General features: G+C 40.6%; 1 protein-coding gene across 2 annotated transcripts; it reads left to right on the forward strand.

The window, feature by feature from the left end:
• The first annotated feature begins 420 nt into the window (after positions 1 to 420).
• Positions 421 to 19,478, forward strand: cdk13 (cyclin dependent kinase 13). 2 transcript variants are annotated; one of them, XM_065294790.2, is made up of 14 exons: positions 421 to 2,117; positions 8,281 to 8,829; positions 10,348 to 10,518; positions 11,321 to 11,460; positions 11,575 to 11,745; positions 13,508 to 13,697; positions 13,781 to 13,837; positions 13,918 to 14,019; positions 14,101 to 14,178; positions 14,278 to 14,394; positions 15,546 to 15,677; positions 16,793 to 16,959; positions 17,440 to 17,961; positions 18,043 to 19,478. In XM_065294790.2, exons 1-14 carry the CDS (start codon positions 1,057 to 1,059, stop codon positions 18,657 to 18,659), a joined length of 4,074 nt encoding a protein of 1,357 aa, XP_065150862.2. In that variant the 5' UTR covers positions 421 to 1,056; the 3' UTR covers positions 18,660 to 19,478. The 2 variants fall into 2 exon arrangements, with proteins under 2 accessions (XP_065150862.2, XP_065150861.2); XM_065294789.2 differs by having other exon boundaries at positions 426 to 2,117; positions 16,793 to 16,983.
• Positions 19,479 to 20,129: the final 651 nt, after the last annotated feature.

A 20,129-nucleotide genomic window follows, 5' to 3' on the forward strand; every position in this document is an offset into this window, starting at 1 on the left:
ACAAAACCATTGCATGAGAAAACACATTTGATACTAATTAATAGTTTTGGTACAAAACCTAGTAAAAAAGCCGTTGTGACAACTAGCCCCGGTCTTTTTATTTGCAGGTACAATCTAGTATTGACTAGACAATAAAAATAAAATCTCGAATATTTTTCTAAACTTTTGTATGGATATATAGGAATGGACATTATTAAACACATAGTGGCGCCCTCTGCTGCCAGCGGCACATGTTTACAATATGAGTTAATAAGTGCCAATGCCAGAGCACATCTGAAGGCCTCAAAGAGCAAAGGCCTACAGGAGGTAGCATTGGCTTACCCGTGCGTGATTCGTTACTTTTGTTGAATATATCGACTCTCAAGAGTTGTATTTACCATTAGAACAAGACTATTAATTTGAAGCCTTTCACAAAGATGAGGTTTATATGAGAAGGATGTATGAATTTAGATCTTTATGCTAAATTACGTTTACATGTTTTCTATATTTTGTGGAATCTGCTGACGTAAATCTCATTCTGACCTAGCTTGCGTGCTACTTCCTTGTTAGTGAGTCGGTGTGAGAGGGCGTCAAGAAGTTTCAGCCCTCAGAAGTATGTGTGGATTAATGTTTCGTTTTCGATGCGAATTTTTTCCAGGAAACCTCTTTAGGCGTTGAAAACAAGTCGTTTTTAAGCTATCTTCCGGGATAGTGGTCTCCGAATCATGGAGGATTCTTTAAAGTCTCTTTTGTGGATGCTTTGCTAAGTTAGCACTGTCCGGCTAACAAAATCTTTTCATCATATGCGCGGAACTGGATCATATGAGCCGGCATCGCCGAGCGTTTTATTGACATTTGTGACCTCTTTTAAGGATTTATTTCGATTGATATGCGTCAGGATGGTTAAATGCGTAGGATTCGTTGGGGTCTGAATGCCAACGGTCGGTGTGTTAGAGAAATAGTGGTACTCTTTGAGCTAGCTGTGCTATCGTGGCTAAAAGTGGGTTTCAAATGTTTTGCTTTGTTTGCCGGGGACTGAACCACGCGCATTTCGGAGTGATAAAAGTGGAAGATTAGATGCCTAATCCGGAGATTATTTCTCGTGAAGGCCGGGGGAGAAGCCCAACGGCACAAAGAAGTCAGAAAGAGGAGAGACGGAGTAAGACCGGGAGCCACCGTGAGAGACACAGGGAGAAGGGGCGATCATCGTCCTCCTCCTCTTCGCGGAGGAAAAAACACAAGTATGCCCGCGAGAGACAGCAGCAACAGCAGTCGTGGCCACAACAAGGGTTGGTTTATGATGGGGATTTGCGGACTTTGGTGGAGTATGATGATGTAAGCTCGCAATCTGAACGCTTCTCAGGGAGTCCGTCACCCAAAACCGACACGCTCTCCGTGGACCGGTTGAGCGAAGCCGATTTTCAGGACTCCAGCCTCGGCGGGGCAACCACGCCGGAGAGGAGGAGCAGACGAGACCACAACTCCTCTGCGAGGAGAGAAGAAAGCAGTGTTTCGGCGGAGAAAGTCAGACAAGAGAGGGAGATGAAGAGGAAGGAGCGATCCAGTCGGGAGCGGGACGTGGCGTCCAAATCCCGTAGCGGCGTGAGAAATCACGACAGCAACGGAAGGAAGTCTTCATCAGCGACGTCTCAAAGTGACAAAAAGGAGACCAAGCGACACAAAAACAAATCTAAAACGGAGAAAGACACTCCTTCTGCCTATAGGGAAACACCACAAGCCTACAGGGACGACCGGGAGGAACTCAGGGCCTACAGGAGAAGCAGTCCAAGCTTCAAAGCGGCGGAAAGTCCTTATGGGACAACCTATTCCTATGGATACCAGTCGCCTACCACGAACTACCCGATTATACCTAGGAGAAGCCCAAGGAGAGTGTCTCCTAACGCGTACTACGCTCGGGATTCAGAAGTATACGGTGCCTATAACGTTTCAAAGTCACCGAGCTCGTACTCGAGCAGTAAGAGGAAACGGTCCCCGTCCAGCCCGTACTGGCGCGGGTCTCCGAGCTACGGCCGACACAGCCCATACGAGTCGGGCGAGATCGCCTCCAGCCCCTACGGCCAGCGCAGACGCTCCAGGAGCCCCTACAGAAAGTCCCTGAGCCCCAGTCCAGACGTCAGGTAAGAAAACAAGAATTGTTTTGGGCTTTAAAACATGGGCTTGTGATTCCCCAGGAATTCTGATCAATTAACACAACTGTTATCCAAGACGTAATAAAACAACGTCAGAAAGGTTCTGGAAATTTTTCATACGCTTTGTAGGTCTCATCATATACCATTATATTAATGTTATTTTAATAATAATTATGATTGTAGTTATGGTATATGATAACATGTTAGGCCTGTTTGCTAACAAATCTAAATAATCAAATAATCATTATAAAATAGTGTAGTTTAGTAGTATAATGTGGACGTTAACCGAAGTTCAATACGAAGGCCTACTGAAGTCATAACTTGAACGAGACCTCGTGTTACTATGATTTTTATTTTTTAATCTGCATAAATGTAATAGTTTTACATTATAATAATTCAGTCAGATACATTGGCGGCATGTGTGTCAGGTTGTGCTGTTATTTGTAACACTTCTGGCAGTGGAGGGAGTCTGTCACGTTGCTCGTGCCCGTCCGTGTTTGAGGGAACTTTCTGTATATTAATCTGTTTAATTTTTGGGTTAAATTTATTCAAACTGTCAGAAACTTTTGGGACATAACTGTAAAATGCATTTTAATTATTTGATATACTTTAAAATTAGCTACTTCACCCACTGTTGGCTCTGTTCACATTCTACCGAAAATGACCAACACACGTGGCGCCAATTGGTTGAGCTCACGTGAGTCAGGCTTTTATAGCAGGAGGTTGAGCAACAAACTGAAGGTTGAAACTTTAAACTTTATAAGATGTTGGCTACTCTCTACTTGAATGGTGAGATTAAATAGTGACTTTACTCATTGTGTGTAAAAGCAACCAAAATTCTTTTAATAGGCCTATGTTAATTTTGACTTTATCTTTAGTTTTCTTCAGGGCATATATCCTTATGTGCTGTTATAGGGGACTGTGTTGGTTGTTATCTAGTTTATTATTACAAACTGCCATAATCTGAACTTTGAATCATTGAATGGAAATACAGATGAAACACTTATTTTGCTTCGTTCTCAGTCATTTAGTATGTCCACCCACCTTTCTATCAGATTATTCTCCCAAACAGTAGAAACAGCACAGTTTAATCCTACAGCAAATACATGTGACTAGTTTTCGTATAGCTGTTTATGATTGACAGTACTGAGGAACTTCCTGTTGATTCATTTCTAATAAAGGTCATGGCAAGCTAAAAATAACAAAAGTATAAAATAAAATCTTTCAGATGTTTGTTTTTGTGCGGGTTTATTAGCCAATAACAAATAATACTGGGCAGGAAATGTATAGATTTTATATTAAATATCTGATATATGCATTTTTATGGTTATCATAATTTTTTTTAAACCAATTTGCTGATAAATAATTTAATATTTGGCTCTGATGCAGCCTCCTCAGCCTAGGAGCAACATCTGACCATCTGGTTTGTTGGTAGTCATGAGTCCAGCAATGAGTGCATTTACATGCACAGAATAAACGGAAAAATCACAAAAATTTGCTTATTATAGAAAGCTGTTTTCATGCATTTAAATGCAAATCAATAAACCAGCTATTCAGACAACTGCGTTTAAAATGGGACTTGGAGAATTGTCAGGTTTCTCGCAGGCAGTGACGTCACCGCCGATAATACATAATAGTCGTTCAAAAATCCTGCATATCTGTCTTGAGTAGGGGTGTAACGATTAACCATGCAAATGCGCGTTTTCTCAATGAATGAATTTGAATGAATTACGGTGAAATCCGGCACATCCGAACGGCAGGGGGCACTCTCATGCAGAAACTCATCATTGCAAACGCTATTCCAGGAAATGTCTTCACAGCAATATTTATACGCTGTTCTTCAAATTGTTTCAGGTATTTTCATGATAATAAAGAATATTTCGAATGATTTTGCTTAACGAGTGTTGCTTTTTTAAATGCACGTTATAAACGACTCCGACTCATAGTGATTTTAGATCGATAAGGACTTTCTTCTGACCAAATGCCGTAGTATATGCACAAGCTGTGCATAAAACAAAGAATCGCAGCCTTGCGATTCAGAATCGATTTCATACAGGCATTTTTAATGGGGACCGCGATTGAATCGCGATTGAATCGTTACATCCCTAGTCTTGAGCTAAACTGTTGTATCTTCTCGTGTCTGCAGAACCTGTAAATATAACATCAGCTTTTATTTTCACAGTTTCTCTGCCAACTGCTTCAGTCGAGCGGTGACTTTTATGCGTTACTTTGCACGCACTTCCGCGTGTGACATTTATCTTTCACACACGGAGACATGCGCACACGGACAAAACCGTGAGAAGTTAGGGTGTTTACATGCTACGCGAAATCGGGGTAATGAGCAAAAAAAACTACCTGTGCCGATCGGTTTTTGCTTATGCCGTTTATGGCTTTCCTCGATCAAAGAACCATTTTACGCATTTACATGACCCCATGTGTTATCAGTTTGTTAAGCATAATCTGTGTTTTTATTAGTATCGTTATTATTCTTCACTTATAATAGTTCTCAGAGTTGAAGATATGTTTTAAAGCACTTTTAAAAAGCATTGTCGACTTGTCGTAGCCTTTTGTTATTCTTAACTTTAACACTATTTTATCTTTTGCACTAGACGTATGATTCAAAATATCGGTTAACGGTCTACTTGTTCTGTTGTAATCTTTATCAGCATTGGCCCTGAAAAAATTATCAGTTGTGCACACTTATATGATTGCTATCATTTGTTTGCAATTTTAAATTTGTTGTAGCTAGGATTAGTGATATACCGATATATCGGAGGGCCGATATTTGCGAGTTTTATGTGTATCCGCATCGGCCGATATGTGGCTGCCGTGTGCGTCGATTTTTTTCCGACATTAGTTACAGACAAAGTGCTGGAAGCCGCAAGCGATTGCAGGTCATGTGACTAAAAACAACCAACCTTTCCATGACAACATCGAAAGATCGGCCTAACAGCTGGTCATAGCTGGAGAAAGTGGGTTTTTATTTCTCATCTCTATGGGTCGGTTTCCCTGACAGGGATTAGACTAGTCCTAGACTAAAATAAATGTAAAAACTGTCCAAACTAATAACATCCTTAACATATCTTAAAATACATCAGTGCCCTATGTTTTGCCTCAAAATGGACACAAGTAATGTTTTTAGTAAGGCATGTTTGTAAAACTAGTTATATTTTCTAATTAAACTAAGCTCTAGTCCTAGTTTAAGATAATTCCTGTCTGGGAAACCACCGCTATATATATTTGTAGTAGTAAAGTGCTAGAAATCAATATCCTTTGCTGATAGTTCCTCGTCATTGTGGAGAATGCAGTTCATGGTTTCATAGCACCCTCATCTGTTTTTACTATTTGTTAAAGAGTAACTAAACCCTAAACCAACTTTTTTTAGTTAATGATCTGTAAGAATGATGCTTTATTAGTGCTGTTCATTGATTTTAGTAATTTTTTTGACATTTGGATATAAAGTGTTTCAATACTGCAATATATGGTGTAAAAACGTCTGAGTGCTGCCCTCTTCAGGTTGAACGGTGGGTACTGCAGTTGAATTTTCCCATTGGATGTTGGGTCCAAAAAATGACTCGTGACGTAAGCAGGTTCAAGCTCACCACGCCCTTGTTACGATCTCACCACACACTTGGTACGAGCTTAGTTCGTCCCCTCTATCTCCGTTGGGATCTGCCCACTTTTCTTGCATTTTTCAAATATTGCCAGTGGGTGGAGTCAGGCTCTGACCAGGGGTTTAGTTACGCTTTAAATATATATTTTTTAAGTTCAATAAATGTTACTTTTTTAAAATTGAGACTTGTAACATTTGGCATAATCATTGTCATTTTTATGATGTAAATTAAGTGAGCAAAAGCAGTATCCGCTCCAAATATCGGCTCAAAATCGGCAGCCGGTATCAGTCATCGGCTAAGGCTGATGAAACAAAAATCGGCATCGGCATTGAAAAATCCATATTGGTCGATCCCTAGCTAGGATGGGACGATAAATGCAGATACACATTAATAATACCTGGCCGGTAACGATTTTGAATCGCACAGCCGATATTATGCACAGCTATTTTATGTACCGCTTTTGATCATTAAGTCCTTATCAATCGGAAATCACTCTTAGATTGAGTCGTTTATAACATGCATTTGAAAACGTAACACTTGTCAAACATAATCATTATACATATTCTTTATTATCATGAAAATACCTGAAAAGTAGGGATGCTCCAATCAGGATTTTTGCAGCCGATACCGATTTGTACCGAATACTGATTCCGATACCGATATTTTATTTTTTTTAGCTGATATGCAAGCTCTTTGATGACTGTAACTGTTAATTTTTTTCACCACAGATGTTGCCTTTGTTGTATTACTTTTAGTAATAAGGTATATTACTGTTTTAATAGAGACTCAAATAAATAAGCACAACAAATATTTCTTCTGCAAAGAGCCATTTAATATCTCTTTAAAAAGGTTTGTCTCCTAAAAGTAATGAAAATAAAGCGCTTTACAGTCTTTACTGTATGAATTATACACGCATTTGTATGAAGTATAATATAACAGTTATTTAATCAAGAGCAGAGAGTGATTTTATTGAAAGATGAAAAAGGAGACTGCAGCTTTAAGACGTGAGAGAGAGATCGCTCCGTTCACGTGCACTGATCACAGGCTGCTGTGTGTTCGTGCGGCGGTTGAACTCGAACGCAGACAAGAGCAGCTGTAAGGAAAATGAAAGTTTAAACACTCAAAACTTTAAAACACATGCAAATAATAAACTTTTGACATGAGGATGCAATTGTCCGCGATAGATATGTGTTGTATTCGCTGTTTGATGGCGATGTGAAGACTTGTCGCGCTGTTGACCGGAGCGCGTCCTCATAGAAAATACGCATATATCTTTAAAGGCAAAAGAGAAATCCAAATCTGCACGTCTGCACATTCAGGATCCTTTTGATGACAAAAGTAAACGGAAAGATCGGTTTATGAGAACGGCAGATTTAGCGAGCACCGATCGAGTCATTTAATGCCATTATCGGTCAATACCGATCGGCGGCCGATCGATCGGAGCATTCCTACTGAAAAGGTTTGAAGAACAGCAATATAAATATATGCTTAAGCCATTTCCTGGAGATGTGTGTCTAATGGTTTGTCTTCTGCGGCCCATATTGAGTTTCTGCACAAGAGCGCCCTCTGGCTTTTGGATGTAGTGGAATTTCGCCGTAATTCATTGAGAAGCATAGCAAGCATCATCGGCCGATTTAAGGCCCGGGTACATGCGTCGCAGCTTTCCAAGTAAACTCATCGTGGCTATCCGTGGATGGACGCGTTCAACACATACTCAATAAAAATTATTTCTTATTCAAATTATTACTCTATTTCGCAACATTTTCAGTACATAAAAAAATTAGGATAGATCAAGAAAAATAGTGGATATACCATTGCAAACAAAGTTTAGAACAAACAATGAGAAAACAAAGAACTGGAATCAAATATCATGGTGACAAAAACACTGTCTATTGCCTTTATATAATTATTTTCAGTGTAGTGTTCTGTCTCAACATTTTCATGCGCATGCGCTGTCATTCGCGGACTTGACGTCATGCGGAAGGCGCGCATACGCGGACTGCCCGAGAATTCCTTCGGCTTTATCGGTCCATCCCTAATTTATGTTATGCAATTTTAAATAGTTGTAGCCAAAAGAACTTGTAAAAAGTATATATTTGTCTTTATTTGATAAGAATTTAGTGGTATTGCAATCCTTTTTTATATCTTAATTCTTTGTAGCCCTGGGTATAGTCTGTTTATTTACGCATACACTAAGGTACGCGCACAGTTGAATGCACAGCATTGCAAAGCATAGTTCCTTTGCCTATAGAGTCAAATTGCAGTACCTTCGTTGCCTACATACTCCTGTACCCACGTGCACAACCTATGTGTTCAATGTATGCAAGGTTTAAAAATCTGTGTTGTGCGTAAATAATGAAAATCACGCGCACTGTACGCGGACCCTCACATACGCATAAAAAAAATGTGTGGACTACACATTGGCTGTTAGTGTGCTTTGAAAATAGTCTTTTCTGCTAATATGGTGTTATAAAATAAAAGCACAAGTCATTTACAACATGAATTTGTTCTGATGTTTGCTGCTGTATGTATCTCAGGCGGACCGCAAAATCTCGCAGCCGGAGCCCATACCAGTCTTCACGGCATTCTCGCTCGCGCAGCCGCCACCGTCACTCACGATCCCACAGCCGGCCTTCCAGTCTGTCACCCAGCTCGCTGACCCTCAAGAGCAGCCTGGCCGCCGAGCTCAGCAAGCAGAAGAAAGCAAAAGCTGCCGAGGCTGCCCGTGTCAAAAACTCAAGCAACGCATCCACCCCTACTAAGGGTTCATCGTCATCCTCCTGCCAGCCCCAGCCAAGCCCCATCACCAACCATTCAGCCAAGAAGGCCAGACCCCCCTCACCTCCGCCTGTTTCAGAGAAAGGCCCCAGAACTCCAGTGTCAAGCCAGCCGCAATCCCCGGTGGATAGACCTGCTAAGAGGAGCTCGGAGGCTCCGCAGTCGAGTCGAGAAGGAAAGGTAAAGGAGGAGAAAAAGAAAGGAGGTCAGCCCATACAGATTAAAGAGAAGGAGAAAGCAGCTGTTCCTGCTACAGCCTCCTTGGCACCGGCACCCAATAACCTGAATCATCTGGATGGAAATGACAGGTAAGGTTTATGATTTTTAACCCTTTTGTGAAATCATATTAATACTTGGATATATTGCAAAAAGAAATGTAGGGCTGCACGATTCAGAGAAAAAATCTAATTGCGATTTTTCTGATAAAAATTGCGATTCGCGATTTAAAGTGCGATTCATTAGTATATAATAAAAGAGCTACATCCAGGCTTGTTGTGGTGGTTTTAATAGCACCAAAGAAAGATGCTGTGCTACTGTTTATTTAAAACCTCTTAAACATTGTACCAAGTTGTCTGCAGGACTTTGCTCTTCTGCAGACAAACTTTTTTTTTATCTAAGAACATTAAAATACAATTTAACAAAAATGTATTGAAAGTTTTATTTAAAATAACATATAGGCCAATGTATTTTGGCTGTCACTACAACAATGCTTCTGACAAGCAAATGTTTAGTTTTTTCTTTTAATCATAAGACTATACTCATCTTGTTTTACTTTTCAGGGATCTGTAATAAATGTAAATATATTAGTTATTAGAATCTATGATTTAACATAAGCAAAAAATACAAATAAAACACTGCACAGTCCTCACTGTAGGATTTTAAATGTGGAGCTGCAGAAGCTTGTTCAGTTAAGAGTAAGGAGTGATTTTAATTTTTGGTGTGTAATAAACATTTCTGACACAGAAAGCACCAGGTTACTGTCTGTCACTTTAAGACACAAGACAGCTTTAAAACTGCTCTGCTTTAATGTACTAATAAACATCCAGCTGTTTATGTTCACTTAGACAAGAAAGAAAACTTAAGTTTATTGATCACGCGTGTGCTGACTGCTCTCTGTGTGCGCGCTTCATGAACCCTCGTGCCTGTAAATATTCAAAGCAGTGCAGATGTGCGGGTGCAAGAAAAGTATAATGTACCTCTTTCGTCTGCTGTGTTCCGGGCTATAAACCTGCTTATAGTCTGATGAGGCGCTTGTCATTGTTTGCGATGCATGACGAGAAACGGACGTATATACCTTTCTTTAAGTCCAACATTACACAAAAGGGAAATGTTTTCGCGCATTTCTGTCCTTTCATTTGCCGGTTAATGAGTTATAATGGGTTTTTAAAATGACTGAATCCAAAACCTGCCAACTTCATGACATTCCGCGTTGTGCAGTTAATTCCATTAGTATGCATTTCGCGATTCTGTTGGTGTTTTCCGCATCGCGGAAATCATATGTCTGTACACTTTGTTGAGGAGTTGAACTGCTGCTCGCTCATGTTTTCCTAATGGTGTTATCTGACGTGTAGTCAGCACCTCAGTGTTAATGCACTCTATTGGTTTAAACTGCATCAAACGTAAAATGCGCATGAAGCGAACTGTCAAAAACTGCGTACTAGATGATTGTTATATTTGATAGTTTTGAATCGAAAAAATCGCAGCTCTTGCGATTCGAAAATCGCATCCATTCACATCGCGATTTCGGTTCAAAAACGATTAATCGTGCAGCCCTAAAGAAATGTGTGTGTGTATTTTGTCACTGATGTTTTTTTCCTCTGATTTAGCATTCTGAAAGACTCATTGTCAGCTCCTCCCGGAAAGAAGAAACCAGAGAGGAAACCTCGTCATCTTTTAACTGACCTGCCTCTCCCACCAGAGCTCCCAGGCAACATGTCAGGTTCACCTCCTAGCCCACCAGATGAAAAAAAGACCCCTACACAAAGGAGGAGACCAAAGTATGTTTTAGACATTCAAGTATTGTTGTTTACCATTCAAGTTTGTGCTAGCTGAATTGATTACTCAAGGTTTTGAAGTCTTAGGCCCCATCCCATTTCTACCCCCTTAAAACTTCCACTTGGTTGAGTAACAGTAAAGTGCCCTCAACGAAAAAAGTGGGGGTTAAAATCTTTCCCTATGAAATGGGACACCACTATATGAAAAGTAGCGTAGCGAACCTACGTCACGTGCAGCGTGATTATTATTAATATAATTGAACTCTCAATAAGCCCGGATTATACGTGTTTATGTGAACACACATACTGAATATTGACAAAACTTCCCATATCAGATGTATATATGATGGACAGACTCTCTCAAAGCAGTCGGGAGACATCGTCAGATAGCTTCGTGAAATATTTTCTAACATTAGTGTTCAAAACTTCACAAACACAAAACTCGTGTTAAAACTAACATATTCCAACAATTTCCAGAATTTTAACATGCTTATTTGTAAAAACATAGTTGTTCTTTTCCAGTGGCGTCCGCCATCTTGGTCGAAAAGCTTGACCAGCTTGCTGGGCTTGCAAGGTATCCTGGGTAATTTCATCTCCCACTTCGTTTTAAGCCTGCATCGTTCCTGACTACATTTTGAGGGTTGATTCTAAGGGGAAAATAACACTCCGTCTTGCTCCCTAAAGTAACGGGACGTGCACGCGCAAAAGCGAGGGTTAGGGCAAAAATGTAGGGGAAATGGACGTATTTGGACGGGCCCTTAGACAGTAGGATCACACACTATACGTTTTTATGGTGTGATTGCAGAATATGTGGTCCACGCTTTGGAGAAATCAAGGAGACCGAGATTGACTGGGGGAAACGCTGTGTTGATAAGTTTGAAATCATTGGGATCACTGGTGAAGGCACTTACGGGCAGGTGTACAAAGCCAAGGACAAAGATACTGGTAAGAGTTTTCTCTAACTTGAGTTAATCTTAATCAGTTCAGTTAGTGTATTTATAATTGTAAGTAATGCTTTCTTCATGTAGCTAAAACATATTTCTGATTTTGCTTATTCAGCCGAGTTGGTGGCCCTAAAGAAAGTCCGCCTGGACAATGAGAAGGAGGGCTTTCCTATTACAGCCATCAGGGAGATCAAGATCTTAAGGCAGCTCAATCACAAGAGCATCATAAACATGAAGGAGATCGTCACCGATAAAGAAGACGCCTTGGACTTCAAGAATGATAAAGGTATTGCAAAAAAAATTTGTTAGATAGTTTGTCCAGTTGCCACGGGTCCTTGAAATCCTTGAAAGTTTGTGAATCGGGGGAAAAAAATTCAAGGAAGTTTTCCATATTCCATCCATGTTCCCTGTGTAGTGTAGGATAGTATCATAAAATTCTAGACTTTTTAAGCACATGTGCTAAACTGTTTGCTTTAAATGCTTATATCTTTTGTATGCGAATGTTGATTCATACCAAAAAGCTTTTTTGCATAGTTGTGTTTGACACAAAAAAATGTCTCAGGTTACGTATGTATGTAACTGCTGTTCCCTGAGAATGGAACGAGACGCTGCATCTCCCTTGCCATACTTCCTGCGTTCCTGTAACGCTGTCTTTGGCAATATTTCAGATAGCGATATACTTCCTGGCTCCCGCTTCACCCTGTCTTTGTTGTTAAGCCTCACCATTGGTTGAATTTGATATACACATTCAGACGCCCCCCCTGGAGGTGTCCCCAAAGTGTCACTGCAGTGACACAGCGCAAGTTCCCTCGAAAGGGATTTGTAACAATGTATGTTAAAAGGTAACGCCGGATTTCCACCAACTGCGGAGTGGCTGCAGTTCGGCTCCGCTGGGTTACGGCTCCGCACTCCGCCGTCCGCCAATACCCACCAGTTCCGTATTTGTTGCAGAGCGGCCGCTGCGTGCTAAAGTGACGAGGACCCATGAGGTCTCGCAAATTCACATGATGATTGCGCGATATCTACTTCTGTCTCTCCGCCCGTTATGAAGTTAAATTATGACGTTTTTTATGCTAATGTAAGGAATAATTGACGACGGGCCATTGAATTATACGAAAATAATGCACACCGAGGTGGTAATGCGGCACGACGCGAAGCGGAGTGTGCATTATTTTCAAATAATTCAAAGGACCGGAGTCAATTATTCTGCTTATACCACGGTTACCACAAACATTGCTCTGGTGCCTATTTTTAAGACATTTGACAAGTTAGGTGTGCGGTTTACAGAAAAATAATCAACACCCATAGAACATTTCTCAGCCAATCAGAATGCAGCATTCAACAGACTCGTGGTATAATTTTTATTAACAAATATAAATAGTACAAATACATTCAGGGAAAGAAAAGCATTGTAAAAATTACATACAATTCGAGTAACAATAAAAAAATATAAAAGATAAATAAACATCACAATCAGTAATTGGTTTGCATGAGGTTAAGCTATACCATCGTAAATTCTATACATGTGTAAGAAAAAGTGCATAATTTAAGCCCCATCTTTAAATAAATTATCATAACATTTCAAAAATAGCATACATTTTTGTTTTTATAAGTCTTAGAGATGAGACAATGGATCTTATTACAGCCATTTTTGTTTGTAAGAATTTTGCATATAAAATAAAAAAGTTAACAGTATTTCAATAGAAGACATTTTGGGATATTATCAGCCCAGATAACAACATGAGATCTCGCGAATTCAGGTATGATCACGCGATAAAGTCATGGCTCCGCCCTGCGGAGCTGTCCGGCATCCGGCCAAAATAGAAGCTCTGCGTATTTGTGCCGGAGGGCTGCGGATGGCCGGAGCTGTGACAGATTGGGAACGCAGTCAGTGGAAATACACACATAGACTTGAATGGAAACCGATTGACTCCGCTGGCGTTCCGCAGCGGATCCGCAGCCTTTCCGCAGTCGGTGGAAATTGGGGGTAACAGGACCTTGCTCCTCCCTGATTTAATTGTCATATTGGTTGTGCTTGAATCTAAAAGGTGCATTCTACCTGGTGTTCGAGTACATGGACCATGATCTGATGGGACTTCTGGAGTCTGGCCTTGTCCACTTCAATGAGAGTCACATCAAATCATTTATGAGGCAGCTTTTGGAAGGACTAGAATACTGCCACAAGAAAAACTTTCTTCACAGAGATATCAAGTGCTCCAACATCCTCCTTAACAACAAGTCAGTGCCCTGCAAATTTAAATGCATGTCAAATTTTACCTTTAAGGGAATCTGATTTGTTTATTATTTGTGCTTCCCTTCAGGGGTCAGATAAAGCTGGCAGATTTTGGATTGGCTCGGCTGTATAACTCAGAAGAGAGGTATGTACCCTCCATTAACAAGTTAACCACCTGTTATTATTTGAGAAGTGCAAACTCTCACTTGACTTGTTCATTTCCAGTCGGCCCTACACCAATAAAGTGATCACACTATGGTACCGCCCACCCGAGCTGCTGCTAGGAGAAGAGAGATACACACCGGCCATCGACGTGTGGAGCTGCGGGTAGGGAAGCACTTCAGAAATGCAATTCTAAACAAAACCGTTTTCAACTCCTTGAGGTTTTAAATCCTTTGTGTCACACAGGTGCATTCTGGGAGAGCTTTTCACCAAGAAGCCCATCTTTCAAGCTAATCAGGAGCTAGCGCAGCTGGAGCTGATAAGGTAACAGTGATGGTTTGAATTTTCTTGTCATGTTTGCTGTTCAGAAATCTCATACTTTGAAGTCTGATGTACTGACCTATTTAACCGTGTCCACTCCAGTCGTATCTGTGGCAGCCCTTGCCCCGCTGTGTGGCCAGATGTGATCAAACTGCCCTACTTCAACACCATGAAACCAAAGAAGCAGTACCGGCGGAGACTGAGGGAAGAGTTTGCTTTGTGAGTAACTAGTAATTAATGAAACCTGTTTAGTTTGTTTTAAATGGCTCGTGGGTTCCGATACGTTGAAGTCATATATCGCTACATTTTTCGAAGAGTCAAAAATATAGGACACATACAGAATGTGATGTTCATGGTATGTTGAATGAAAGAAAATGGATGCATTTGGAAATGTTGTATTTCACTTGCAGACAAAGACGGATAGTTTTTGAAGTGCTCAAGCGATGAAAAGGATGTGCATTGAGTATGTACTTGATGCTTTATTAATGTCGTAATTATTGTGTAATCATTTGGCAAGATCTATTGCTATTTATCAACATTATGTAATATGTGCGCAGTCTTAATTGTCTAGTCAACATTCACTTAAAGGGGACACATCATGAAAATCTGACTTTATTCATGTTTAAGTGCTATAATTGGGTGATTCTATCAACCTAGATAATGTGAAAAAGATCAACCCAGTAACTTAGTTTTGGTAAACCATTCTCTGAAAGCATGTGAAAAAATATTTCACTCCCTATGTGATGTAAGAAGGGGATCTTTTTTTATAATAATACCAACGCTTAATCTGCATTATCCAACCACGTCACTGCCATTTAGTGTAGAGAGAGAGAAAATTATTGACAGCACAATTGAGTTTCAATTTCAACAAACTATCATTATGGCAAAGTGTTTGCTTTTCATCAGCTCATTTGCATTTAAAGTGATACACCCTAAATTGGCACACTTTTGCTCACACCTATGAAGTGGCAATTTTAACGTGCTATAACTAATTATATATGAGTTTTTTAAGCTAAAACTTCACATACACACTCTGGGGACACTGAATATTTATTTTATATCTTAAAAAATGGAATAGTTCACAAAAATATAAACTCTTCAAAGCTTCACATCCCTCCATCATTAAAGAACTGTTCATTTAAGTTAACCTCCTTTATGATCAGTACTAATTTACTTGCACAATAAACATTTTAATGGAGCCAAGACTGTCCGTGTTGGGGCGTGTCCAAGAAAACCCATTTCTCGCAAGTAATATTTACTGGTAATACCAGTTACTCATTGGGAGTTGTGACATTGTGTTGACATACACCTTTGCTCATTAATACAGTGACTAAGGGATCTTTTGCAGTGACTGTTGGTTTGTGTTCCAGTATTCCTCTGATGGCCCTGGATTTGTTTGACCACATGTTAGCATTGGACCCAAGCAAGCGCTGCACGGCAGAACAAGCTCTCAACAGTGATTTCCTCAGAGATGTAGACCCAGCTAAGATGCCTCCACCTGAGTATGAGCTCTCTTTTGGTTTTATTCAGTGCAGTTTTCCTTTGCAGTTATTTTTTTGCCTGTACTGTTATCTTTATTTGGAAATGCATATCAGCCCAACTGGATTAATCTGACAATAGTTTGTCATGTTGAGATTATCATCATTGACCAATAACTAAATCTCCTATTCACTTCCCACAATTTAAAGGGACACTCCACTTTTTTTGAAAATATGCTCATTTTTCAGCTCCCCTAGAGTTAAACATTTCATTTTTACAATTTTGGAATCCTTTCACCCGATCTCCGGAGTCTGACTGTGCCACTTTTAGCATAGCTTAGCATAATTCATTGAATCTGATTAGACCATTAGCATCGCGCCTAAAAAATAACCAAAGAGTTTTGATATTTTTCCTATTTAAAACTTGACTCTTCTGTAGTTACATCGTTTACGAAAACAGACGGAAAATTAAAAGTAGTGATTTTCTAGGCAGATATGGTTAGGAACTATACTCTCATTCTGGTGTAATAATCAAGGAGTTTGCTACCGTAACATGGCTGCAGGAGGCGCAATGATATTATGCACTGCCCGAAAATAGTCCTCTGCTATTGAAAGTTACAACGGGGACTATTTTCGGCTGCTGCGTAATATCACTGTGCCGCCTTCAGCCATGTTACGGCAGCAAAGTCTTTACGCCAAAATGAGAGCCATATCTGCCTAGAAAATCACAACTTTTAATTTTTCGTTGGTCTTAGTACACGATGTAACTACAGAAGAGTCAAGTTTTAAATAGAAAAACATTTCTAAACTCTTTTTTTATTTTTTAGCGCAATGCTATGGTCTAATCAGATTCTATGGATTATGCTAAGCTATGCTAAAAGTGGTACTGCCAGACCCGGATATCAGCTGAATGGATTCCAAAACAATACAAATCTGATGTTTAACTCTAAGGGAGCTGGAAAATGGGCATTTAAAAAAAAGTGTTGTGTCCCCTTAAAAGTGAAATACGTTTTTTCTTTAAAGCAAGGGTCAGAAATCTGTCATGATTGACCATTAAATCAACAGTTATTGGTTGATTGCTTTGATTGTCTGGCCTATTCTGACATTGTTCTTTGTTCAATCTCTGTCTCTCTCTATAGTCTCCCTCTGTGGCAGGACTGCCATGAACTGTGGAGTAAGAAACGACGCAGACAAAAGCAGATGCCGGAAGAATTGACTGCCCCCAAAGCCCCTCGAAAGGAGCTGGGACTGGATGACAGCCGAAGCAACACTCCGCAGGGCTTCCCTGCTGCTGGAGGACACAAAGGTCAGACGGCTGCAGCTCTGTTGGGTAAGAACTGCAGCAGAAATACCCAGGAAACCTGCATGTTGTTCTAGTAATACTCCTGTTGTCAGTCTTTGTGATGATAAATCTATGAATATGAGATGATATTGGTTTTGTAAGCCTTCGGTGTAATGAGTTTTTTTAAATAATTTAATGAAGACATCTTGGAAACCCAAAATATTAAGTTCTGGAATGGGAAATTTACCACTACTAGTGGAAATTCTAGTATGTGTCAGGGTGCCTAAAGCCTTGACATATCTTGTAGCATTCACTAGCCAGTATTTGTCAGTTTGCTGACACTGAAATGGACCCTTGGACTTTACACTTCTAACGTTAAATTGTTTATCGATTGGTTACTGACACCCCACCTGCTTCTCTTTTCTTTTTCTACTTTGAAGAAAAAGCCTTGAATTGAAAGTGAATCATATCAAATGTCATTTTCACTTCTTGTCTTTTCTATAGACCCCAAAGCTCCCAACTCTCAACTGACTCAAGAACAGCTGGCTGTACTCTTGAACCTCTTCCAGTCCAAGAGCGCCCCAGTGGGTTCTGCCCAGTTTGCCCAAACCGTGGGTTCTAAGATGAACCCTGAGACATTACAGCAGCTTACCAAGGCTTTGCCCCCTGCCCCAGTGGAGTCTGAAAGACCCCCGGAACCTCCTCCAATAGCCAAGGTCTCCAAACCCCCTCAGCCACTTGCAGGAGGTGGCGGAGTGCCTCGCACTCCACCCATGCCGAAGCCCCCTTCGCCACCCACCCCACAGCAACAAAGCAAAGGAGATGGAGATGCTTCGGCCTCAGCCACGCAGACAGCCGTCACCATGTTTCTCGCTCAACTTCTTAAAGTCCAACAAGGTGCGGCAGGAGAGGTCATCGGGTTTGATGGGCCAGAAGGTCCCATCTCAAATGCAGTGGGTGGGAGCTCCGCACCCCCACTGCCACTTGAGATAAAGCCGCCACCTGAGCCCAGCCCTGTGTCTCCAGGTACATGCTAACAATCTCCTAGCATAGTCATAGCTTTTGACACCTCAATGTAAACTAAAATGTGTTTTTTTTTTCTTGCAGTGACTGAAGGTGCTGGCTCATCGTCCAGGGTTCTAGATTCTCTATCCATATTGCCACCAGACCAGAGACCCCCAGAACCTCCAGAACCCCCTCCCTGTGCAGACCTGGACTATCGGCAGGCCCCTGAACCCAAGCCAAGCCTGCCTTCCTCCGGAGCCTCGGGAGAAGCTCCTAGACCCCCAGAGCCTGACTACCCACCCCCTCCCAGGCCCACGGACGGACCTGGGTACGGTGCGGACTACAGCCGGCCACCTCCGCCCTTTCCCCACGCAGGCTTTGCGGATAGCTACCTCGGCCACATGATGGGGGGAGGACTGCCTCCGCACCCACCTCTTCCCCCAGAGACCTTCTCTCACAGAGGCGCCGCCAGCACACCCGGTGCCGGCGGAGGGGCTGGAGGCAGCAGTTTGGTTTTCAGTGGAGACAAGGACCATCGCTTTGAGTACAATCATAGCACGCTGCCTGTGGGTCCCGGGCCTCCGCCCCCTTCCGTACCCCCACCCCCTCCTGGCCAAGCCTGGACTTCGCCATCCCAATCAGGGGCGCCACCCCTTCCGCTCGGGTACGTTCCCCATGTGAACACAGCGGGACTGAGGGGCAGAGGACTCCCTTTTTGATTCGGGTCGTTGTGAAACTTACTAATGTTGAATGCCTCGGAAAAGGAAGACTCTAAAAGAGACATGCAGTTGCCCTCAAGCCAGCACTAAGTGGTCTGAAAGCTCACTTGATTTGTAATATTTCTAATAGTAAGGGGTCTGAGGGCACTTGGGTTACAACTGGAGGGACAAACTGTGTTGGGAGGGGAGTTTTTCATTTCCCACTTGTACCATTTCATAGAACAGTTTTTGTTTTCCCTCAAATTAATTTTGTAATCTTATTCTACTGCTGTCTTTTAAATTAAAATTGTACCTTTTTTGAGTGTGCATTTACCACGCCAGGGTAAGTGTTTTTATGACCTGTACCTTAGTGTCTCCTTTAATTGCATAAGGAAAGACTAGTATTACAATGTTTTGCACTACTGAATAAAGTAGGTGGAAACAAACTGAGGTGTGAATGTGCTGTATCCGCACATGTTGCAAATGATCAGTAATGGAAGTCGTTTTCTTTTTCGGTCAGATTTTTTTCTCTTTTTGATTTGACGTTATGAGCTCTGTCACAAGGTTCAGTTCACTGGAGGGGCTTTTAAAGGACTCCTATGAGACTGTTAGCACTTGTGTGATTTGGCTCATATAAATTGGTGTATCTACTGAACAAGTGATCAAAGCTGTGTTTTCTGACCGGTTCCCCACCAGCTATTGTTTATAGCCATTGTAAAATTTAAAGTTAAGAGACATTTAACCAATTTCAAGGAGATGAGCAACAGTGTCTTTTTTGTAATAAGATGTTTTTCCCCTTTGGCAATTGTTTATTAAAGAAATGCCAATAATGTAAAATGTATTTGTATTTTTTATTATTATGCATGTTATGTTTCCTAAATGCACACATAGATTTGTCATGATTGATGAAATATTTGTACCGTAAACAGTGGGTAAGTATTGATAATAAATACACATTAAATAAATTAACATTAAACTAGACAAATAAATATAGAAAAAAATCACTAAAATTATCAGATTTGTTTCTGATAGAATAATTTTTCATTCATCTATTGTATTCTAGTTTTGTAACTTTTCAGAGCATAACAAATGTAACTGCAAAATTAAGTTAAGTCTCTAGTAGGCAGCACCTTTTTTTTTTAGAAATGTATATATTTTTTTTTTTAATCAAACAGATTTAACACTGATTTTGCATTAGCCAGGGGATGAAAGAGAAAAAAAAGAATTAAATAAAAATATGGAAATGCTGACATGCATTAATACTTTTAGCAGCTTTCTTGTTTATCAGATTATAAATAGAATTTAGGTATTGCTTAACTTGTAATAGAAAAATACTGAATAATGGTTTATAATCACCATTTACATTTATGTATACAAAACTTTGCCAACATAAGAAACGTATTAATCAAATAATATTCCTCATGGAAGGAGATATCATAAGAGAGAAAAAAATATATTTTCAAAACAAAGTTTAAAGCTGGGCAAACGTAG

This window comes from Paramisgurnus dabryanus, chromosome 22, assembly GCF_030506205.2.
Source record: "Paramisgurnus dabryanus chromosome 22, PD_genome_1.1, whole genome shotgun sequence".
Classification (NCBI taxonomy): domain Eukaryota; kingdom Metazoa; phylum Chordata; class Actinopteri; order Cypriniformes; family Cobitidae; genus Paramisgurnus; species Paramisgurnus dabryanus.

Excerpts from the sequence above, each read along its gene's own strand:
- cdk13 (XM_065294789.2), top strand. The coding sequence starts at position 1,057 with ATGCCTAATCCGGAGATTATTTCTCGTGAAGGCCGGGGGAGAAGCCCA. Across the intron at positions 13,838-13,917 it reads CTGTATAACTCAGAAGAGAG|TCGGCCCTACACCAATAAAG; the intron begins GTATGTACCCTC and ends GTTCATTTCCAG. Across the intron at positions 16,984-17,439 it reads GACGGCTGCAGCTCTGTTGG|ACCCCAAAGCTCCCAACTCT; the intron begins GTAAGAACTGCA and ends TCTTTTCTATAG.